At 46.3% G+C, this 24,341-nt stretch overlaps 1 protein-coding gene across 1 annotated transcript in view; it reads right to left on the bottom strand.

The window, feature by feature from the left end:
• The window catches only part of VAV1 (vav guanine nucleotide exchange factor 1), an 83,474-nt gene that overhangs the window by 33,056 nt on the left and 26,077 nt on the right, over positions 1-24,341 (bottom strand). Inside the window, exons 2-6 of the mRNA XM_054465608.2 lie at positions 4,113-4,229; positions 3,216-3,274; positions 3,037-3,105; positions 2,566-2,674; positions 2,381-2,476 (exon numbers count right to left, since the gene is read on the bottom strand). Coding sequence (XP_054321583.1) covers positions 2,381-2,476; positions 2,566-2,674; positions 3,037-3,105; positions 3,216-3,274; positions 4,113-4,229 — 450 coding nt within the window. The remainder of the gene's footprint in view (positions 1-2,380; positions 2,477-2,565; positions 2,675-3,036; positions 3,106-3,215; positions 3,275-4,112; positions 4,230-24,341) is intronic.

The following is a 24,341-nucleotide window of genomic DNA, read 5'->3' as shown; positions in this document are numbered from 1 at the left end:
ATCCCAGCACTTTGGGAGGCTGAGGCGGGTCGATCATGAGGTCAGGAGTTCAAGACCAGCCTGGCCAAGATGGTGAAACCCCGTCTCTACTAAAACTACAAAAATTATCTGGGCACGGTGGCAGGTGCCTGTAATCCCAGCTACTCAGGAGGCTGAAGCAGGAGAATCGCTTGAATCTGGATGGCAGAGGTTGCAGTGAGCTGAGATCACGCCACTGCACTCCAGTCTGGGCGACAGAGTGAGATTCTGTCTCAAAAAAGAAAAAAAGATGTGGTCCATCCATGCAATGGAATATTATTCAGCCATGAAAAGGAATGAAGCTCTGACACAGGCTACAATGTGCATGAACCTTGAAAACACTACGCTCAGCAAAAGAAGCCAGACGCATATAAACCACATAGTATGTGATGCCCTTTGTATGAAATGTCCAGAAGAGGCGAATCCACAGAGACAGGGAGTAAGCTCGTGGTTGCCATGGGCTGGGGGAAGATAAGAGATTAAAGGGGGACAGCTAAAGAGTTTGGGGTTTCTTTGGAAGATGATGAAAACCTTCTAAAATTAAGGCCAGGGGTGGTGGCTCACACCCGTAATCCCAACACTTTGGGAGGCCAAGGCAGGAGGATCACTTGAGGCCAGGAGTAGGAGACCAGCCTGGGCAACATAGCAAGACCCCATATCTACAAAAAAAATTAAAAAATTAAGCAGGGTGTGGTGGCATGCACCCGTGGCCCCAGCTCCTCAGGAGGTTAAGGCAGGAGGATCACTTGAGCCCAAGAGTTTGAGGCTGCAGTAAACTATGATCATGCCACTGCACTCCAGCCTGGATGGGAGAGCGAGACCCCATTTCAAAACAAAACAAATCAAAACGAAAGAAACAAAAAAAATCAAAACAAAACAAATGAAAATGTTCCAAAATTAGACAGTGGTGATGACTGCATAATCTTGTGTGTATGCCAAAAACCATTGAACTGTATACTCTAAATGGGTGGATTATATGTATATTAATGAAATCTCAATGAAGCTATTTTTAAAAGAAATGGAGAGATGAGGATACAGAAAAAGACTGAGGCTGGGATAAAGAGCTACAAAGGAGAGAATGACACACTGAGGAAGAAAGTAGCAAGAAGAGACCCAGAGGGAAAAAGGAACCCAGAGGGAAAAAGAGACAGAGTGAGAGATAAAGAGAGAGACAAGAGGAAGAGGCCCAGTGCAGCCTCCCAAAGGGCTTGGATTACAGGAGGATTGCTTGAGCCCAGGAGTTTAAGACCAGCCTAGGTAACATAGCAAAAAAAAAAAAAAATATATATATATATATATATATACATGTATATAAAATATATATTTTTATATATTATATATCTGATATATACTTTATATATATCTTTAAATAATGATATATATCTTTAAAAGATAGATATATAAGCTAGGCACAGTGGCTCATGCCTGTAATCCCAGCACTTTTGGAGGCCGAGGTAGGCAGATCACTTGAGGTCAGAGTTCGAGACCAGCCTGGCCAACATGGCGAAACCTCGTCTCTACTAAAAATTCAAAAATTAGTCGAGCATGGTGGTGCATGCCTGTAATCTCAGCTACTTGGGAGGCTGAAGCAGAAGGACTGCTTGAGCCCAGCAGGCAGAGATTGTAGTAAAGCGAGAGCTTGCCATTGCCCTCTAGCCTGGGCAATGAGAGAGAAACCCTGTCTCAAAAAAAAAAAGATACATAGATAGATTATATATATATAAGATATATAGATAAGATATAGAGATAAGATATATATGTTATATATAGATAAGATATTTCAAGATATACATATCTACATACGGATATATATCTTGTATATTAAAAATATATATCTATATAAAAAGATATATACCTATATCAATATATCTACATATTATTTATATTTTATATATTTATATTTTGTATATATTATTTACATATAGTTCTATATAAAAAACTATATATTTTATATCTTACAAATATCATATATCATATATTTATATTTTATACATATTATGTTTATATTTATATATATTTATATACTTTGTATATTTTATATATTTTCTATTTATGTATATGTTTAATATATTTATATATTTTTAATTTTGTATTTATTTTGTTTGTTTTTGGTTTTTTGACTGCTCCTGCAGGCAGTGTCCTATATTTTATATACATATTTTAATATATATATATGTCGGACTCATATTTATACATACATATGTAAGTCAGAGAAACTCAGAGACGGAGGCAGTCACAGAAAGGAAAAGCGATGGGGGCAGGAAAAGCCTCAGCTGCCCAGAGCGGCCGGACAGGTGGACGTGCACCTGCCGGCCCAGCTCCCGCGCATGCGCCTGGCAGGCGCTGGGTGGGAGGCGCCCACCTGCTGGATGGAGCCCAGCGTGTCCGTGTACTTCTCCTCCGTCTGCTGGATCTCCCGCAGGCAGCAGCAGCGCTTATCATACTCTGTCATCTTGGGCTGAGAGCGAGGGGAGAGGCCGGTGTTGGGGGGCCTGGGGCTGCCCCCCGCCCACGCCCTCCCCAGGCCAGACCCTCCACCTCACGCACCGGCATGGACACGGGCTCCGAGCGCATGAGGTCCTCATAGATCTCGTCGCCTTCCGCCTCCTCATTCTCCACGCAGTCATACAGGTCCTCATCCTCCTCCACCGTGTCGCTGTGGGTTGTGGGGTCAGGGATCCCTCGGACCTCTCCCAGATCACAGCAGGGTCCCCGCAGACCCCAGGGCAGGGCTTTGTCCCCCCCAAGACTCCCAGGGTGGGACCTCAGACTCCAAGGGCAGGCCATGTCCCTCCAAGCTCCAGGGCAGGGCCATGTCCCCCAAGACCCCAGGACAGTGCCATGTCCCCCAAGGCCCCAGGGCAGGGCTGTGTCTCCCCAGACTCCCAGGCAAGGTTGTGTGCCCCAGACACCAGGGTATGACCTTATTTCCCGGAGGGCAAGGCCATGTCCCCCCAGACCCTCCACCCCCAGGATGGTGCTGCAGTGAGCTGTACAGCCACAGTCCTGAGCACTCACTCGATCTGGTCGGACAGGCCACTGTAGATGTCTTCATCACCTACACTCTCCTCCTCGGTGGGGAAGGGCCTGCAGGGTCAGGAGGGTGTGAGCCAGGGGCCTGGGGGCTGGGTAGAAGTGGGGCTTCAGGGAGGGGGAGGATTGGGGCTAAATGGCCCAAGGCCCAGGTGGTTACTCACATGATCCCCCTGTTCTGGGCAATCGGGGTCCAGGACAGAGCAGACAGGGTGTAGATGACCTGTGACGGGGCAGTGGCCACTCAGTGAGCCCCTTGTACACCCCCACAGCAGAACACAGCTTCCAACTGCAAGGCTCTGTCTGAGGCGCTAGACCCCATGCCTCTTGGAAGCCTAATTCAGGATTTTCTCTACCTCCCATTCCCCATACCATCGTTCCCTCAAATGAGCCCCACCCTTTGCTCCTATCTTTCTTTCTTTCTTTTATATATATATATATATATATATATATTTTAACAGAGTCTCACTCTGTCACCATCTTGGCTGATGGTGGCACCATCTCGGCTCACTGCAACCTCCGCCTCCTGGGTTCAAGCGATTCTCTTGCCTCAGCCTCCCGAGTAGCTGGGACTACAGGCACCGGCCACCACACCCGGCTAATTTTTTGTATTTTTAGTAGAGATGGGGTTTCACTGTGTTAGCCACGATGTTCTCAATCTCCTGACCTCGTGATCCGCCCACCTCAGCCTTCCAAAGTGCTGGGATTACAGGCGTGAGCCACTGTGCCTGGCCCTCTATCTTTCTATTTAATTCTCATAGCCACTCAGAGAGGGCAGGATGATAATATTCCCATATTTCAGATGAGAAATGGAGGGCTCAGAGAGGCACAGCCACGTAGCCAAGGTCACACAGCAAGTGTCAGAGCAGGAACTCAAACCTAGTTCCACATATCCCAAGCCAGTGTTATTTGCACCTTGTATATGGCCTGGTCTGGCTTGTCTGCCTGTCCCCTGACAGCCCTTAGCTTACCCAGTGTAGACGTCAACTTAGCTTACCCAGTGTAGACGTCAATGGAAATGAACTGAAACTCAGTCTTTGGGCTTCAAGTGCGCAGCTCACCTTGCCAAAATCCTGCACATCGAAGAGGTCAAAGGCTTCAAAGAGCTCGCTCCGCTTGAGGCCGAACTTCTCACAGCAGGTGGACAGGAAGGTTCTAATGTTCTTAAGGCACAGGAACTGTGAGGAGACAGAGAAATGAGGGTGGGGGAGTATGAAAGGGCAGGGGAGAAACAGACCCCCAGGCCACCTGGCTTGGGGACTGGTGTGGAGGGGAAATGAAAGCACAGACTCCCTTCCATGAAATTGAATTATCTTCTGATAAAGATTAAGCTGTGCCTGATCTAGATCTACGCTCTGAACATTTTTATTGAGTTAAAATTCACAAAAGATAAAATTAATCACTAACGGTTAAACAAATGTGGTATATCCATACAATGGAATATTATTCAGCCATAAAAAGGAATGAAGCACTGATTCATACTACAATGTGGATGACCTCAAAAACATTTTGAACTACTCAGGAGGCTGAGATGAGTGGATCACTGAGCCCAGGAGTTCGAGCCTGCAGTGAGCTATGATGGCACCACTGCACTCCAGCCTGGGCAACAAAGAAAGACCCTGTCTCAAACAAACAAACAAAAAACCATGCCTCCTGCCTCCACCTCCCAAGTAGCTAGGACTACAGTCATGTGTCGCAACACCCAGCTAATTTCTGTATTTTTTGTAGAGACGAGGTCTCGCTATGTTGCCCAGGCTGGTCTTGAACTCCTGGACTTGAGGAATCTGCCTGCCTTGGCCTCCTAAAGTGCTGAGATTACAGGTGGGAGCCACCGTGCCTGGCCATCCCTAAGCTTTTTTATTTCATGAGCCAAAACATTCCTTTTCTTGTTTAAGTCACTTTAGATTCGGTTGCCATGGCCTGCAACCAAAAGATATTAACTAATGAAACAGCCGGGCACATGTAACATGGCCCCAGCTTTTGAGTATCTGGAAAAAGAAAAAGAAAGAAAGAAACCTTTGTATTCTTGCATTTGCCAAGTATTGGCTCATCCAACGTCCCAACAGGTTCAGCACTCTCTGAGGTTCCCCAGATCCTGAAAAATTCTAACCAGCCTTCCATCCACCAGCCTCCCACAGCTTGTAGACTTGGCCTCTCCCACAGCCCCCAACATTCTCCATGAAGTCAGTGTGGACCAAGAGTCCTAAAGCAGACTCGTCAGTAGAGTTGGTTAAAATCCATCTTCCAAAGCCACGTATTGCATGCATCTATTTATATGAAATGTCCAGTACAGGCAAATCCACACAACGGAATATTACTCAGCCATAAAAAAGGAGCAAAATGCTGTTCCACACTATGACATGGATGAACCTTAAAAACATGCTCAGTGAAAGAAGCAAATCACAAAATGCCATGTATTGTACAATTCTATTCATAGGAAATGTCCAGAATAGTTCTGAGACTAAAAGTCCAAGATCAATGTGTCAGTAGGGTTGGTTTCTTCAAAACACAGGTCCCAACAAGAGTGAGACTCCATCTCAAAAGAAAAAAAAAATTGCATTTCTTGGAAGCTTACTACACATGGTTAGGCATTCAGATTAACTCCATTCTCATAACCACACTGTGAGTGTTTATACCCTTTTGAGATGGAGTCTTGCTCTGTTGCCCAGGCTGGAGTGCAGTGGCACCATCTCGGCTCACTGCAACTTCCGCCTCCCAGGTTCAAGCAGTTCTCCCACCTCAGCCTCCCGAGTAGCTGGAACTACAGGCGTGTGCCACCACGTCCAGCTGATTTTTGTATTTGTTGCTAGAGATGGGGGTTTCACTGTGTTGTCCAGGCTGGTCTTGAACTGACCTCAAGTAATGCACCTGCCTCGGCCTCCCAGAGTGCTGGGATTACAGGCATGAGCCACCACACCCATCTATGTCCATTTTACCTACAAGAAAGCAGGCTTAGATCAGTGTGGGGATGCTGCTTGAGACTGACAGCAAGAGTAAGTTAGGGGAGGAGCTGCAATTAAATTCCGAGATGGTATGAATCTAGAACCCACGTTCTGTGTGTGTGTATGTGTGTGTCTGTGTGTGTCTGCATGTGTGTGTCTGCATGTGTGTGTCTGCATGTGTGTGTGTCTGTGTGTGTATGTGTCTGTGTGTGTGTGTCTGTGTGTGTATGAGAGAGAGAGAGAGCGAGAGAGAGATGCTCTCACCCTGTTGTACAGGCTGGAGTGCAATGATGCAATCATAGCTCACTGCAGCCTTCACCTCCTGGGACCAAGCAATGCTCCCAGCTCAGCCTCCCAAGCAGCCAGGACAATGGATGTGTGCCACCACATCCAGCTAATTTTATAAATGTTTTTGTAGCCGGGCGTGGTGGCTCACACCTGTAATCCCAGCACTTTGGGAAGCCAAGGCGGGCAGATCATGAGGTCAGGAGATCGAGACCATCCTGACTAACACGGTGAAACCCCGTCTCTACCAAAAACACAAAAAAATTAGCCGGGCGTGGTGGCGGGCGCCTGTAGTCCCAGCTACTCAGGAGGCTGAGGCAGGAGAATGGTGTGAACCCAGGAGGCGGAGCTTGCAGTGAGCCGAGATTGCGCCACTGCACTCCAGCCTGGGCGACACAGCGAGACTCTGTCTCAAAAAAAAAAAAAAATTTTTGTAGAGACAGAGAGTTTCATTATGTTGCCCAGGCTGGTCCTCAAGCAATCCTCCTGCCTTAGCCTCCCTAAATGTTGGTATTAAGGGTGGGAGCCACAACTCCCAGCTGAGCCTGCTTTCTTGACCACAGCCTTTTCTCTTTACCTTGTGTGTAGTGGAAGCCAGCATGAGTTTCCACCCACCGTGCTCTCAATTTTCAGCATGCTACAGAGATAACGTGGACTCCTCCCAGCAACTCTTCAAGGTAAGTAATATTATTATCCTCATTTTACAGAGAAGGAAACTCAGGTGAGACACACAGCTGGGATGCAAACTCAGGCAGCATGACTTCTAAGCCTGTGCGCAACCATTATGCCATAGCTGTATGTGTGAATTGATTTGGCACTTAGTGTCTGTTGTAACCCTGTTTCTCATACTTCCATTTGCAGAATGAATCATCTTCTCAATTGCTGCCACAGTCTATGTAACCCATTGCACATGGAACATGAACTTTAACTCTTTTGTGTTTAAGAAGAGAACTTTACATCCTCCTACAAAACTAAGCTCATGTGCTACAAACAGAAACAACTGTATGATGGGTGTGATGGCTCATACCTGTAATCCCCGCACTTTGGGAAGCCAAGGCGAGAGGATCACTTTGAGGTCAGGGGTTTGGGACCAGCCTGAGCAACATGGAGAGACACTGTCTCTACAAAAAATACAAAAATTAGCCTGGTGTGATGGCCAGTAGTCCCAGCTACTTGGGAGGCTGAGGCAGGAGGATCACTTGAGGCCAGGAGGTAGAGGTTGCAGTGAGCTATGATCGCACCACTGCACTCCAGCCCAGGCAACACAATGAGACCCTGTCTCAAAATAAATAAATAAATACATAAATAAATAAATAACTGAAAGAAGAAGCAACTGTAGAATAAATATGGTTCAAACAATGTTACTAAATTCTAGGCAGATTCTGTTGCTTGCCCAAGGCTCTGACCCAAGACCTGTTCTCTCTTTGTCAAAAAGAGAAGTTTGCAACAGAAGACACATGAAAGATGCGGTAGCAACTCAACATTCATTCCTGACCGAAAGAAAGAGGGGGAAAAAATCTCTTGGCAAAGTAAAAATGGAAGGGAACTTCTGTAACCTGATAAAGAAGGTCTTCAGAAAACCTAGACCGAAACACTGTACTTAATAACGAGATGTTGAAAAGATTCCCTTTGAAATCAGAACTACGCAAGGGAACCTGCTATCACCATTTCTATTCAACATTGTATTGAAGATCTCAGCCTGTACTACAAGACAAGACAAGGCAGAAGAAAAAGGGAAAGAAAGAAAGAAAGAAAGAAAGAAAGAAAGAAAGAAAGAAAGAAAGGAAGGAAGGAAGGAAGGAAGGAAGGAAGGAAGGAAGGAAGGAAGGAAGGAAGAAAGAAAGAAAGAAAGAAAGTAATTTTTGCAGAAGAAGCAATCATCAACATAGAAATTCCCAAAGAATATACAGATAAATTGCTGAAAGTAATAAAATTATTTGGCAGTGTGGCTGAATACAAAACCAATATACAAAGTGTACTAAGTGTCAGTACATAAGCAAAAATAACTCACAAATTAAAAAAAAAAAATTTGTGAAATCCTAGAGTAAGCAAAACTAACCTATGATGATAGAAATCAAATCAGTGGTTGCTTCTGGGGCAAGAGAGAAGGTAGAGATTGACTCAGAGAGACCACAAGTGATGGAAGTGTTCTGTTTTGATAAGAGTGTGGATTGCACAAGTGTCCACAGTTGCTAGAACTGATTGAATGATAAAATGAAGAATTTAGCATTTCACACAGGGAAATCAGACTTTGATTTTAAAAGGACACTATTGACTGTAGCCTAGAAGATGTGAAACAAAACTACATGAAGCTAGTGACCTAAACAAAATAGAATGTATACCAGTTCCTTTCTAGCAAGACTCAGTGTTTTGTTTTATTTTATTTATTCATTCATTGATTTATTTTTAGAGACAGGATATCACTCTGTCACCCAGGCCAGAGTGCAGTGGCACGATCATAGTTCACTGTAACCTTGACCTCTTGGGCTCAAAAGATCCTCCTGCGTCAGTCTCCCACGTAGCTGGGACTACAAGCATATGCCATCATACCTGGCTAATTTTTTTTAAAGATTTTTTTATAGAGACAGGGTGTCACTATGTCACCCAGGCTGGTCTTCAACTCCTGGCCTCAAGTGACTCTCCCACCACAGGCTCTCAAAGTGCTGAGATTACAGGTATGAGCCACCGCACCCAGCCCCAAGACTCAAGTTTTAAAATCTTCAATTCTCTCCACAATTGAGCTATAAATTTAATCCAATTTCAATTAAAAACCCCAGAATGGTTTTTCATTGAACTTGACATACAAATCCTAAGATTTGTATAGAAAACTTCAGTCATGAGTAGCCAATATACTCCTACAGAGGGAAAATAAAGGGTATGAGTCCTACCGAATATTAAGACACCATAAATCTACAGTAATTAAGACAATGTGTTTGTAGTAGCCAGCCTCCAAGATGGCCCCCAATGGTCCATAGCTCCTAGTATTCATACATAAGTTAAGAAGCCCTTTTGTAATCCCCTCCCACATTGAACCAAGACTGGCCATGTGTCACTAAAAGAACAGGGTGGAAGAAACAAGATGTGAGTTCTCAAGACTAAATAATGAAACATATCGAAGCTCCATTTTGGTCTCTTGGACCACTCACCAGCGACCATGTTTTGAGGCCACTCAATCAGTCCTGTGGGGAGCCCCAGGTGGAGAGGAGCTGAAGCTCTATGTGACCCAGCCACTCAGGAAGTAGACCCTCCAGCTAAGGCCTTCAGATGACTGCAGCCCCAGCCGACATCTGTGTGCAACCTCATTAGAAACCCCAAACGGGAACTGCCTAGATGAGCTATTTCAGAATTCCTGACCCAAATAATCCATGAGCATAATAAATGGTTGTTTTATACAATTAAGTTTGGGGATAATTTGTTACTTAGCAATAAATAGGTAACATAAGGATAAAGGCAAATGAACCAACATGAAGGGTTTATGCCTACTGTGTCATGTTGTTGTAATTCAATTACATGATGCATAAAAAGGGCTGGACGTTTCAAGTTCTGGAAATTATCATTATCATCATGATAGTGATATCGTTATCACCACCATCATCACCATCACCATACTCGTCATCACCATTCTTATCACCACCATCATCACCATCACCATACTTGTCATCACCATTCTTATCATCATCATCATTATCACCACCATCACCATCATCGTTACCATTATAACCATCACCACCATCATTACCACAATCGTATTCATGACTGTGACCATCACCACCATCATCATCATCACCATCATCATCTTAGCTCCAGCTGGGAAACCCAAGAGCATTCACCAACCCATCAATTTTTGTATTTTGGGTTGTTTTTGTTTCTGTTTTTGTTTTGAGATAGAGTCTCCCTCTGTCGCCCAGGCTGGAAAGCAGTGGCGTGATCTTGGCTCACTGCAACCTCCACCTCCCAGGTTCAAGTGTCTCAGCCTCCCAAATAGCCGGGATTATAGGAGCCCACCACCATGCCCTGCTAATTTTTGTATTTTCTTTTTAGTAGAGACAGGGTTTCACCATGTTGGCCAGGCTGGTCTTGAACTCCTTACCTCAAGTAATCTGCGTGCCTTGGCCTCCCAAAGTGCTGGGATTACAGGTGTGAACCACTGCACCCGGTCAATTTTTGAAACTGGAAAGGACCTCAGATATTAACCAGCTTCTAATCTTCATCACTCATCACTCAGAGAGAGAAACCCAAAGAGTGAGAAGAAGGGTTTACTCAAGAGCACAAATCGAACTGAGTGTTACTGCCTCCAAGCCCTTAGTTCTGTTCCTGCTGTCTACCTTGGGCAGAGGCCACTAAAGATCCACCAAAATTCGTGTTTTCTCTTCCATAATATGGAATTGCTGCTGGAAAATGGTTGCCTAGCTAAGGACTGCATTTCTCATCTCTCCTTGAATGTGGATGCAGTCATGTGACTGCTTCTGGCCAATAGAATAGGAGCATCTGTCATAAGCATCACTTTCAGGGCACTGTATTTAAGGAGAAATTACTTCTCCATACCTCCTGTCTCCCTATTTTCTGCAGGCTGAGACTCTAAGGGATGGCAAAACTGCAAATGAAAGTAGCCTGGGTCCCTGAATTACTCTGTGGGGAAAAGCCCCCTGACCTGGAACCAGAAGCACATGCATTGTACTGTTTTGTGTACAAGAAATAAATCTTTACTATGTTAAGTCACTGAAATGTCTTGTTTGTTACAGTAGCTGGTGTTATCCTAATGAAGTACCCTTTGGGCCAGAGTTAGCTGTGATGTGTCTGTCTGATCCTCAGAGACCTCGTGGATCTCCATTCCAGCTTCTCTTGCCAATTCTTACAGTAATTATATGCAGAGAGATGAATAAAGAACTGATGTCTGGGCGAAAATTTCCTCTCCTGTTTGCCTGGTGAACTCCTACTCATCCTTCAACGCCCATCTCCAATATCTCTTCTTCCAGGAAGCCTTCCCCAGTGTCTTCAGCCAAGCAGAGTCCTCATTCTTCCGCCACTGCAGCCTCCCTTAATATGATGTCCCTCCCCAACCTAGGCCTGACAATGAAGATGCCTGTGCTGGGCACTCTCCAGATGAAGTCAGGACCCAGGGTTGAGTCACCTCTGAATCCTGAACATCACATGGTGGCATGCAATAGTGCTCAATTTATTGAATAAATAAATGAGGCTGGGCATGGAGGCTGACACCTATAATCCCAGCACTATGGGAGGCCAAAGACGGTGGATCACTTGAAGTCAGGAGTTCGAGACCAGCCTGGCCAACATGGTGAAATGCTGTCTCTACTAAAACTACACAAATTAGCCGGGCATGGTGGTGCATGCCTGTAATCCCAGCTACTTGAGAGGCTGAGGCAGGAGGATCACTTGAACCTGGAAGGTAGAGGTTGCAGTGAGCCGAGATCGTGCCACTGCACTCCAGCCTGGGCAACAGAGCAAGACACCATCTCAAAAATAAATAAATAAATAAATAAATAAATAAATAAATGTGAATAACAGAGCAACTAGAAGACAGTCTGTACCTCCGTTCCAGACCAGGACCAAGGTTTTGGAACAACAGTTGAAAGCATGCCTTTTCATTGCAATCCATTTCTTTGCTTACAGCTGGGGAAACAGGTTCATTCTTTCAACAATGGGCACCTCAAACTTAACAGGTCCAAGATTGACATCATTGCCAGTTCAAACTTGCTCTCCCTCCAGCCTCTTCATCTCACAATTGCTCCATCACCACCCTGCAATTTGGCTTAGGAAACCAAGATGATTTTCAACACTCCCTAATCCTTCAGAATCAAGTTAGAGTAATTTTTTTTTTGAGATGGCATTTCGCTCTTGTCACCCAGCCTGGAGTGCAATGATGTGGGCATGCACCACCACATCTGGCTAACTTTTTATTTGTAGAGATGAGGTCTTGCTCTGTCACCCAGACTGAAGTGCAGTGGCACAATCATAGCTCACTGCAGCCTTCACCTTCTGGGCTCAATCAATCCTCTTGCCTCAGCCTTCTGAGTGTTGGGACTAGTGGCGTGCACCACCATGCCCAGATATCTTTATTTTTATTTTTTGTAGAGACAGGGTCTTGTTATGTTGTCCAGGCTGGTTTCAAACTCCTGGCCTCAAACAATTAGCTCGTCTTGGCTTCCCGAAGTGCTGGTATTACAGACATGAGCCACTGCACCTGGCTGTAAGTGTTGATTCATTGAATCCTCCATTTCCAGTCAATCAATAGATCATTCAGATTCTACATCCAAACTGTCTCTCACATCTAAGCTCTTCTCACCATCCCCGTTCCCAAATCCTAGAGCAGCCACCACAGTGATCACCTTTGTGGCTGCAACAGCCTCCTCAGTGGTCTTCCTGATCCGTTTTATACTCCTCCCTGCACATCTTCACACAGCAAATCTAACCACGTCAATCTCCTCTTGAAACCTTGCCATGGTTCCCCCATCATCCTCAACACAAAGTCCAGCCTCACCACTGCCCCTGCTGACTTCTCTGATGACTCTACTCTTTTTTTCTCATTTACCTCTCCCACCTCTGCTCCAGCCAGGTAGAAATGGTTGCCACATGCTAAATGCAACCTATCTTACTGTCTCTCATCTCCAGGTCTCGTATATAAGGTTGCCTCTGCCCTGAATGCCCTTTGTGGTAGATTACAAATACTTTCCAGCTCCTACCATCCAAAGAGAGAATTGCCGGCTATGGTGGCTCACGCCTGTAATCCCAAGACATGATTGGGAGGATTGGGTGGGGTGGGAGAATTGCTTGAGGCCAGGAGTTCAAGACCAGCCTGGCAACAAAGCAAGACCCCGTCTCTACAAATAAATTTAAAATTAGCCAGGTGTGGTGGCACATGCCTATAGTTCCAGCTACTCAGGAGGCTGAGGATCAATTGAGTCCAGGAGTTTGAGGTTGCAGTGAGCTAAGATCAAGTCACTGCACCCCAGCTTGGGTGACAAAACGAGACCCTATCTCAAAAAAAAAAAAAAAAAAAAAAAAAGGTAGATTCTAAGTCTTTATTTTTTGTGTCTGGGTTGGTCTTGTGACTTGCGTTAGCCCATAGAGGCTTTGCAACTTCTCCTGTTGCTTTCTTGGAATACTCCTGCCGAATTCAAGCACTCAGGCTAAATTGCCAGAGGATGAGAGACCGTGTGGAGCAGAGACAAGCACCTAGCTAAAGGTATCCTATACTAATCAACTGGCCAACCAGCAGATATGTGAATGAGGCCCTCCTAGACTACCTACCCCAGCCAAGTTATTAGCTAACTGCAGAGATCACCTATCTGCCCAGACAATTTACCAAATGAATTGGAATAACAAATGTTGTCTTTAAGCCATTCCATTTTAAGGGACTGTTTGTTACACAGCAAATACAATGTGCAATTCTAGGTTGCATTCTTAAAGGGAGGAACATTCTAGCCCCTTTATCTGGCTGGCAAGTGAGTATGGTGATGAGTATTCTTGGAAACTGAGGACAAAGGAAATTCACAGGTGGCGTAACAACAGAACAGGAGGAGCTGGTCTTCGACACTGTAGAAAGGACCATGCCAGCCTTGCACTGATTAAGCTCAGATTATTGCATAAGAAATAAATAATCTTCAGTTTTATTTAAGTCATTGTTACTTTTGTTCTCTGCTACACAGAGTGACTTACCTCCCAGTTTGCCAAGGATGACCCAAGCTTATGCCTGTTGTCCTAGGGTAATTATTGGGGAGGACAGAATTGGTTGGGGTTTTTTTGAACTTTTTTTTTTAATTTTTTTTTGTTTTTTTATTATTATTATTATCACATGAACTTTTTTTTTGAGATGAAGTCTCACTCTTGTCACCCAGGCTGGAGTGCAATGGTGTGATCTTGGCTCACTGCAACCTCCGCCTCCTGGGTTCAAACGATTCTCCTCCTTCAGCCTCCCGAGTAGCTGGGATTACAGGCACCTGCCACCACACCTGGCTAATTTTTGTATTTTTAGTAGAGACGGGTTTCACCATGTTGGCAAGGCTGGTCTCAAACTCCTGACCTCAGGCAATCCACCTGCCTCAGCCTCCCAAAGTGCTGGGATTATAGGCTTGAGCCATCGCGCCCGCCCTTTTTTTAATTTTTTTTTTTTTTTTTTTTTTTGAGACAGAGTCTCACTCTGTCACCCAGGATGGAGTGCAGTGGCACAGTCTTGACTCACTGCAACCTCTGGCTCCTGGGTCCAAGCAATTCTCCTGCTCAGCCTCCTAAGTAGCTGGGATTACAGGTGAGTGCCACCATGCCCAGCTAATTTTTGTATTTTTAGTAGAGACGGGGTTTCACCATCTTGGTCAGACTAGTCTCGAACTCCTGACCTCGTGATCTGCCCACCTCGGCCTCCCAAAGTGCTGGGATTAGAGGCGTGATTTTAACTTTTTTTTTAAAGACAGGGTCTCACTCTTTTGCCCAGCTGAGTGCGGTGGTGTGATTACAGCTCACTGCAGCCTCCACCTCCTGGGCTCAAGTGATCCTCCCACCTCAGCCTCCAGAGTAGCTCCCAGTACCAGCCTCCTGGTACCGGTCCATGGTCTGTTAGGAACTGGGCCACAAATCAGGAGGTGAGTGGCAGGCAGGTGAGCTAGCATAGCTTCATCTGTATTTACAACCACTCCCCATTGCTCACATTACCACCTAAGCTCCACCTCCTGTCAGATCACCTGCAGCGTTAGAGCCTCATAGGAGTGCAAACCCTACTGTGAACTCCACATGTGAGGGATCTACCTTGTGTGCTCCTTATCGGGAATCTAGTGCCTGATGATCTGTCACTGTCTCCCATCACCTCCAGATGGGATCATCTATTTGCAGGAAAACAAGCTCAGGGCTCCCACTGATTCTACATTATGGTGAATTGTATACTTATTTCATTATACGTTACAATGTAATAATGATAGAAATAAAGGGAACAATAAATGTAATGCATTTGAATCATCCTGAAACCATCCCCCCTAACTCTGACCCATGGAAAAATTGTCTTCCACAAAACCAGTCCCTGCTACCAAAAAGGTTGGAGACTGCTGCTCTATAGGTTTAGATGATAAATTAATCTCTACCTAACTGTTGCAGTAGCCAAACCTCTATCCTAATGAATACATAGCATCGATTACCACAGGCTGTAACCTTCTGAACAGATCATGGAATCCCAGTAGACTGGGATGACCATGAGAGCAGAAACAAGTTCTTATCAACCATCACATTCCCTGCTGCTGGGACACAGTAGACAAGTCAATGAGGGATGGTGGAAAGAATGAACATATTCATTAACTAATTATGCACACATCAATACCCCTTCCTCTTTCTCTTCTAGCAACATGGGCTGAGAGGGGCTCCACCCCCAGTTTCAGTCAATTAGCATGGCCCATCCCCTTGCCTATGGCTATTGGTTCAGAGATTAACACATGACCCACTTCAGACCAATGAGAGAGTGCAAATCCTGGATCTTAAGTTCCAGCTTCCGGGACAGTGATTTACTCTCAGCTACGTTGGTCAAGAGTGAGGTTAGGCGGTCTGGAGCAACTGCAGCTACTTTGCTGCCATGAGTGGGAGATCCTAGATTTACAAAGCCGGAAAAGGAATCCATCACAGAGACATGCAGTCCTTGATGACATTGTTGGAGCTACTGAATGAAGCCATACTTAAAACCCACATAAGAGTTTGCTTCTATTCCAAAACGGCATTGAGAAAAAATTATTTTCATTAAAAAAAAATTGTTGGCCATGCATGGTGGCTCACGCCTGGAATCCCAGCACTTTGGGAGCCCATGGCGGGTGAATCACAAGGTCAGGAGTTTGAGACCAGCCTGACCAACACGGTGAATCCCCGTTTCTACTAAAAATACAAAAATTAGCTGGGCGTGGTGGAATGCACCTGTAATCCCAGCTACTTGAACCCGGGTGGCAGAGGTTGCAGTGAGCTGAGATCGTGCCACTGTACTCCAGGCTGGGTGACAGAGTGAGACTGTCTCAAAAAAAAAAAAAAAGCTTCATTTACAAAAACAGGTGGCAGGCTGCATTTGGCCCACAGGTCATGGTTTGTTGACCTGTAATTAGGTTTTCTGTCATTTGCAGACTTCTTGGGGGCATAGCCACTGCCTTGATGGAACACCAGACTTTGTTAGACGGGACAAAGTTGAGGGAATCAGCCCATAAACCCCTTTAGCATTCAAGACACTTCCATCAGGGCAGTCCAGAGGCTCTAGGCTGATCTTCCTTCCTTCCTTCCTTCCTTCTTCCTTCCTTCCTTCTTCCTTCCTTCTTCCTTCCTCCTTCCTTCTTCCTTCCTTCTTCCTTCCTCCTTCCTTCCTTCTTCCTTCCTCCTTCCTTCTTCCTTCCTTTCTCCTTCCTTCCTTCCTTCTTCCTTCCTTCCTTCTTCCTTCCCTCCTCTCTTTTAGTTTCTTTTTTATTCATATATATGAATAAATATTACTATATATAATATTCATATAGTGTGTGTGCATGTATATATACACACATATGTGTAAGCTGTATAATTATTTCATCATATATTACAATGTAATAATAATAGAAATAAAGTGAACAATAAATGTAATGTGCTTGATTCATCCTGAAACCATCCCCCCAACTCATGTGTGTTTGTGCATGTGTATATATATGTGTGTGTGTGTGTGTATATATGTATATCTATCTGTAGAGATGGGGGTCTCACTATGTTGCCCAGGCTGGTCTCGAACTCCTGGGCTCAAGTGATTCTCCTGCCTCAGCCTCCTAAGGTGCTGGGATTACAGATGTGAGCCACCACGCCTGGTCTATTTTCTTTGTTTTTGTTTTGTTTTGTTTTGTTTTGTTTTGTTTGAGATGGAGTCTTGCTCTGTGGCCCAAGCTAGAGTGCAGTGTTGTGATCTCGGCTCGCTGCAACCTCCACCTCCCGGGTTCAAGCAATGCTCCTGCCTCAGCCTCCTGAGTAGCTGAGATCACAGGTGTGTGCCACCATGCCCAGCTAATTTTTGTATTTTTAGTAGAGACGGGGTTTCACCATGTTGGCCAGGCTGGTCTCGAACTCCTGACCGTAGGTGATCCACCTGCCTCGGCCTCCCAAAGTGCTGGGATTACAGGCATGAACCACTGCGCCCGGCCTTACCACCCCTTTTCATGGCAATTACCTGATCACCCAAAAGTTACTACCCCTTCCCTAGAAATTTCTGCATAAACTGCCCTTTACTCTACATGTAATTAAAAGGAGGTATGGGCCGGGCACAGTGGCTCCCACCTGTAATCCCAGCACTTTGGGAGGCTGAGGCGGGCGGATCACAAGGTCAGGCCATCGAGACCATCCTGGCTAACACGGTGAAACCTCATCTCTACTAAAAATACAAAAAATTAGCTGGGCGTGGTGGTGGGCGCCTGTAGTCCCAGCTACTCGGGAGGCTGAAGCAGGAGAATGGCATGAACCTGGGAGGCGGAGCTTGCAGTGAGCCGAGATCACGCCACTGCACTCCAGCCTGGGCGACAGAGCAAGACTCTGTCTCTAAATAAATAAATAAATATAAATAGGACCGCCAAACTGCCCTGAGCTGCTACTCTCAGCCTGTGGGGTAGCCCTGCAAGAGCAGTCATGGAGCTGTAACACTGCCATGGCAATAAAGCTGTTTTCTTCTACCCTACCACTGGACTCACCCTTGAATTCTTTCCTTAGCCTGTGAGGCTTCTTGGTTTCACCCAAGAAGCCTCACAGGCTAAGCCCCACTTTGGGGCTTGCCTGCCGTGCGTCACATTCTCTGGATTTGGACACATGTATGATGACGGGTATCCACTATTATAGCGTCATAGAGAGTATTTTCACTGCCGTGGAAAGCTTCCATGCTCTGCCTATCCATCCCCCCTTTCCCACTAACCTCTGACAACTACTGATCTATTTACTGCTTCTACAGTTTTGTCTTTTCTGAAACATCACATAGCTGGTATCATACAGTATGTAGCCTTTTGAGACTGGCTTCTTTCACTTCGTAATATGCATTTGGGGTTCCTGTGTGTCTCTTCATGGCTTGAGAGCTCATCTCATCTCTCTTTAGTGCTGAATAATATTCCATTGTCTGCGCTGGGAGCAGTGGCTCACACCTGTAATCTCAGCACTTTGGGAGGACGAGGTGGCTGGATCACCTGAGGTCAGGAGTTTGAGGCCAGCCTGGCCAACATGGTGAAATCCCATCTCTACTAAAAACACAAAAATTAGCCAGGTGTGGTGGCAGGTGCCAGTAATCCCAGCTCCTCAGGAGGCTGAGGCAGGAGAATAGCTTGAACCTGGGAGGCAGAGGTTGCAGTGAGCCGAGACCACACCATTGCACTCCAGCCTGGACAACAAGGGCAAAAGTCCATCTCTAATAATAATAATAATATTCCATTGTCTGGATGCACCACAGCTTATTTAACCATACGAGGAAGTAGGTGGAACTTGACTCCGGAGGTAGGGCTCAGACAACGGACCAGATTGAGGACTAGCTAAAACAGGGCTGGAGCAGAAGCACCTTTCCATAAGACATGCCCACCAGTGTGCCATGGCAGTTTGCCATTGTGATGGTAACACCAGCAGCTACTACTCCTTTCCCAAGACAATGACCCGACAACCCAGAAGTTACCACCCTTTTCCTAGAAATTTGCATAATCTGCCCTTTAATTTGCATATAATTAAAGTGGGTACAAATATGACTGCAACACTGACCACTCCAGGCTCACAGCCTGTGGGGTAGCCCTGCTCTGTGAGGAGCAGGACTTCTGCAACTGCCGCTATGCACTTTCACTTCAGTAAAAGCTACTGTCTAACACCTCCAGCTCACCCTGGAATTCTTTCCTGGGCAAAACCAAGAACCCTCCCAGGCTAAGCCCCAATTTAGGGCTTGCCTTGCCCTACATCGCATTCACCTACCGAAGGACATCTTTGTTGCTTCCCAGTTTCAGCAATCATGAATAAAGCCGCTACAAAGACTTGTGTGCAAGTTTTTGTGTGGACATAAATGTTCAATTCCTTTGGGTAAATAGAGGACCTCAATACCTAGTACCATGTCTGACACATAGTAGATGTTCAATAAAATCTGTTGAATGAATAAATCTCCCTTTGACAGAGGAAACAACTGAGGCTCAGAGAGGGGATACTGCCCGTCCAGGACCACACAGATAGGAATGGAGAACCAGATACCAGCACTGTGAGCCCAAAGTCTGTGCCTCTAACCTCTGTACAACACTGCCTCTTTGAACCACACTAAGCTGCTCCTGCCTCTTAGAGAGTGGCATAATGAGGGCGATCATGGGCAGGCAGGTCACCAGAGACAATAGAACAGATGGCTGTGTCTGTGGCTGAAGGGAGGAAGTTCCCTCCTGACCTCAGGGAGATCAGCTGAACCCGGAGACAGCTTCCTTCCAGTCATGTGATGCCTCAAAGAGGGGAAAGGGGGAATGATTCATCCCCTCTCCGGGCTGCAGTGGGGCCAGCTAAAGAAAGGGGCTCTGTCAGACAGCAGCAGGGACTGCAGTTAGACCACCAGAAAGGACGTCCTGGTCGCCTGAAGAGTGTGAGAAAGTGGCAAAGGACAGGAGGTCCTTTATTTTTTTAATTTTATTTTTTATTTTTTTAATTTTATTATGATTATACTTTAAGTTCTAGGGTACATGTGCACAACGTGCAGGTTTGTTACATATGTGTACATGTGCCATGTTGGTGTGCTGCACCCATTAACTCATCATTTAGCATTAGGTATATCTCCTAATGCTATCCCTCCCCGCTCCCCCCACCCCACAACAGTCCCCGGTGTGTGATGTTCCCCTTCCTGCGTCCATGTGTTCTCATTGTTCAATTCCCACCTATGAGTGAGAACATGCGGTGTTTGGTTTTTTGTCCTTGCGATAGTTTGCTGAGAATGATGGTCCTTTAAACAAACGTAGGAGAGACATATGAAGACGGTTCCTCCCTGCTGGGGGCAACCCCCCTCAGGGCCCCTCTTCCTTCCTCCAGGAAGAGGCGGGCACCCATTGTGCTGGCATCTTGCCCATATGCAAATCAGCACCCAGGCGCACTGTGGTGAACCCTGAGGTTCATTCTTCCCCATTTGCCAGCCAGTCTCCCATCAACAAAACCCCTGCCCAAGATGAAGAAAGAGCCAGAAAGGTCAGCTGGCTTTCCATGCTCCTTCGGGGAAGCAGTGTGCAGGGACAGAGGCCTCTGGGGTCTGGCAGAAGGGGACCCAGAGCCAAGCACTACAGCAGCAATCAACTCCCCACCCCCACCCCAGCACCAGGGAGCCGGCCGGAAACCGGAAATGCCTGTTACCAGGGCTTGGTTGGGGAGATAGAAAAAAGGGTGGGTGGAGGGGCCCTTTGCATTCAACCCACCAGCCCCTTAATCAGGCAACCTCAAGCTCCCGAGGGTTCCCAGAGAGGGCGGGTGTGCTGTGCACCCTTTCAAAGCTCCAAAGCAGGGGTGCAGAGTGTGCACGCCTCATCCTAGCCCTCAAACTCTTCTGTGAGGAAGCCTGTCTCTCTTCTGCCCCGTCCCCTACCACCCCAGCATGCCCTCCACTTTTCAGCACCGGTGGAGGGTCAGGCAGATCTGGTTCAACTCCCAGACCAGCCCAGCAAGTTGAGGGAGCTTGGATGGGTCATTCTGCTTTCTGCTGATTCAGTTGACTCATCTGTACATCGGGAATGAAAATACTTGACCAAATGTTTGCGGTAGAGCCTGGTGTGAAACCCAGCACCCCAGACCCAGTCATGCATTAATTCAGCAAGCATGTGTGGAACGCCTACTGTAAGCCAAGCACCAGAACCTAGTGGTGTTCAAGACAAACAGAGCTCTGCCCTTACAGGGCTTATGTAATGCAGCCAGGAGACAAACACTAAGCAGACAGCAACGTGAATAATTGATGATGAGGGTTGTGAGAGGGTGTGCCGGGAAGCACAGAGAGCTATGGGACCCGGTTAAATGCAGGAGGCCCCTGGTAAGGCTTTGGGGTGGTACAGGAAAGAATGGTGCCATGCAGGCGACAAAGAAATGGTGAGCGGCTGGGTGCGGTGGCTCACGCCTGTAATCCCAACACTTTGGGAGGCTGAGGTGGGCGGATCACTTGAGGTCAGGGGTTCAAGACCAGCCTGGGCAACATGGTGAAACCCCGACTCTACAAAAAATACAAAAAAAGGAAAATTAGCCAGGCATGGTGACAGGCCCCTGTAGTCCCAGCTACTCTGGAGGCTGAGGCAGGAGAATCGCTTGAACCCAGAAGGCGGAGGTGGCAGTGAGCCAAGATCACGCCACTGCACAGCCTGGGCAACAGACCGAGGATGTCTCAAAAAAAAACAAAAAACAAAACAAAAAAAAAGAAGCTGGGTGTGGTGGCTCATGCCTGTAATCCCAGCACTCTGGGACGCCGAGGTGGGTGGATCACTTGAGGTCAGGAGTTTGAGACAAACCTGGCCAACATATAGTGAAACCTGTCTCTACTAAAAATACAAAATTAGCTGGGTGTGGTGGTACATGCCTGTAGTCCCAGCTACCTGGAAAGCGGAGGCAGGAGAATCGCTTGAACCCAGGAGGCAGAGGTTGCAGTGAGCCGAGATCATGCTGCTGCACTGCAGCCTGGGCAACAGAGCGAGACCCCGTCTCAAAAAAAAAAAAAATTGAGACAGATAGTGAAGCAAAGAAGAGAAGCATGCTGAGCAGCTGGCAGGAACATCACATGGCGGATCCACTTTGGAAAAGCTGGTACGTTTTCCTTGTTATTACTATTATTTTTTTACCTTGCAATTCCAGCACAAAGGAAGAAAAGTTGGTACATTTTCTTCTTATTAAAAAAAAAAAAAATTAAAAGACAGAGCCTCACTATGTTGGCCAGGTTGGTCTCAAACTCCTAGGCTCCAGCGATCCTCCCGCCTCAATTCCCCAAAGTGCTGGAATGACAGGTATGAGCCACCGTGACTGGCCTGGTAAGTTTTCTTAAAACATTAAGCATGCACCTAACATACAATGTATTCCATTACCAGGCATTTACTCAAGAGAAATGAAAGCACATGTCCATACAAAGACTTGTACAGAATGTTCATAGCAGCTTGATTCTGTTTTCTTTTCTTTCTTTTTTTTTTTTTTTTTTTTGAGACAATCTCACTCTGTCACCCAGGCTGGAGTGCAGCCTGGCACAATCACAGCTCACTGCAGTCTCAAATTCCTGGGCTCAAGCAATCCTCCTGCCTCAGCCTTCCAAAGAGTTAGGACTACAGGCATGTGCCACCATACCCAGCTAGCAACTTGATTCATCATAGCCAAAAGTGCCGTCAGCAATTCAAACTTCAATCAAGGGGAACATCACACACTGGGGCCTGTCGGGGGGTGGGGGGCTAGGGGAGGAATAGCATTAGGAGAAATACTTAATGTAGATGATGGGTTGATGAACGCAGCAAACCACCATGGCACGTGTATACCTGTGTAACAAACCTGCACGTTCTGCACATGTATCCCAGAACTTAAAGTATAGGCCGGGCACAGTGGCTCATGCCTATAATCCCAGCACTGGGAGGCCGAATTGGGTAGATCACGAGGTCAGGAGTTGAAGACCAGCCTGGCCAACATGGTGAAACCCTGTCTTTACTAAAAATACAAAAAAATTAGCCAGGTGTGGTGGCGCACACCTGTAGTCCCAGCTGTTCGAGAGGCTGAGGCAGAAGAATGGCTTGAACCTGGGAGGCGGAAGTTGCAGTGAGCCGAGATTGCACCACTGCACTCCAGCCTGGGTGACAGAGTAAGACTCCATCTCAAAAAAACAAAGCGAAACAAACAAAAAAACCTAATCAAGGGATGAATGAATAAACAAACGGGTGTGTCCGTACAACAGAATGGTACACTGATACATACAACAACATGGATGAACCAGGACATCACGCTCAGGTAAAGCAGCCAGTCACAGAAGACCACAGATGGTACCATTCCACTTACATAAAACTCCAGGAAATACAAACTAATTGACAGTGACTAACAGCAAATCAGGAGGTACCAGGGAATGAGAGATGGGAGGAGGGGGAGGCAGGGAGGAGGGGGATGGAGGAAACTTTGAGGGGCAATGGATATGATCCATTGATTTCAAGGCTGGGTTCATATTTGCACACATATGTCAAAATTTATCAAATCAGGCCAGGTTCAGTGGCACACACCTGTAATCCCAGCTACTCAGGAGGCGAGGGTAGGAGGATCGCTTGAGTCCAGGAGTTCAAGGCCAGTCTGGGCAACACAGGGAGACCCCGATTCTTTCTATTTTTCCCCTTTATTTTGGGTGGGGGGAAGGGGAGAAACAGGGTCTCACTCTGTCACCCAGACTGGAGTGCAGTGGTGCAATCCTGGCTCACTGCAGCCTTGACCTCCCGGGTTCAAATGATCCTCCCATCTCAGCCTCCCAAGTAGCTGGGACCACAGGCACATGCCACTATGCCCAGCTAATTATTTTATTTATTTATTTATTATTTATTAGAGATGAGGCTGGTCTCACTATGTTGCCCGGGCTGATATCAAACTCCTAAACTCAAGTAATCCTCCCACATCAGCTTCCCAAGGGGCGAGATTACAGGCTTCAGGCACCATGCCCTGCCAAGACCGTTTCTGAAAACAAATCTAGAAATTAAAGAAAAAATTGTTTACCAAATCATATTTTTTTTTTGAGACAGAGTCTCACTCTGTTGCCCAGGCTGGAGTGCAATGATGCAATCTCCGCTCACTGCAAACTCCACCTCCCAGGTTCAAGCGATTCTCCTGCCTCCACCTCCTGAGTAGCTGGGATTATAGGTGCGTGCCACCATGCCTGGCTAATTTCTGTATTTTTAGTAGAGACAGGGTCTCACCATGTTGACTAGGCTGGTCTTGAACTCCTGGCCTCAAGTGATTCACCCACCTTGGCCTCCCAAAGTGCTGGGATTACAGCGTGAGCCACCGCGCCCCACCAATATATTTTAAATATGTAATTTACTGTATGTCAATATAGCTGGGTTTTTTTTTTTAAGTCAGCAGGATACTGGCTGCCCTGCTGTGTCTCTCCCCTAAAAC

Source organism: Pongo pygmaeus, chromosome 20, assembly GCF_028885625.2.
Source record: "Pongo pygmaeus isolate AG05252 chromosome 20, NHGRI_mPonPyg2-v2.0_pri, whole genome shotgun sequence".
NCBI classification, from domain to species: domain Eukaryota; kingdom Metazoa; phylum Chordata; class Mammalia; order Primates; family Hominidae; genus Pongo; species Pongo pygmaeus.
Note: the sequence above shows the minus strand (reverse complement) of the source record. Positions and strands in the feature narration are given on the sequence as shown.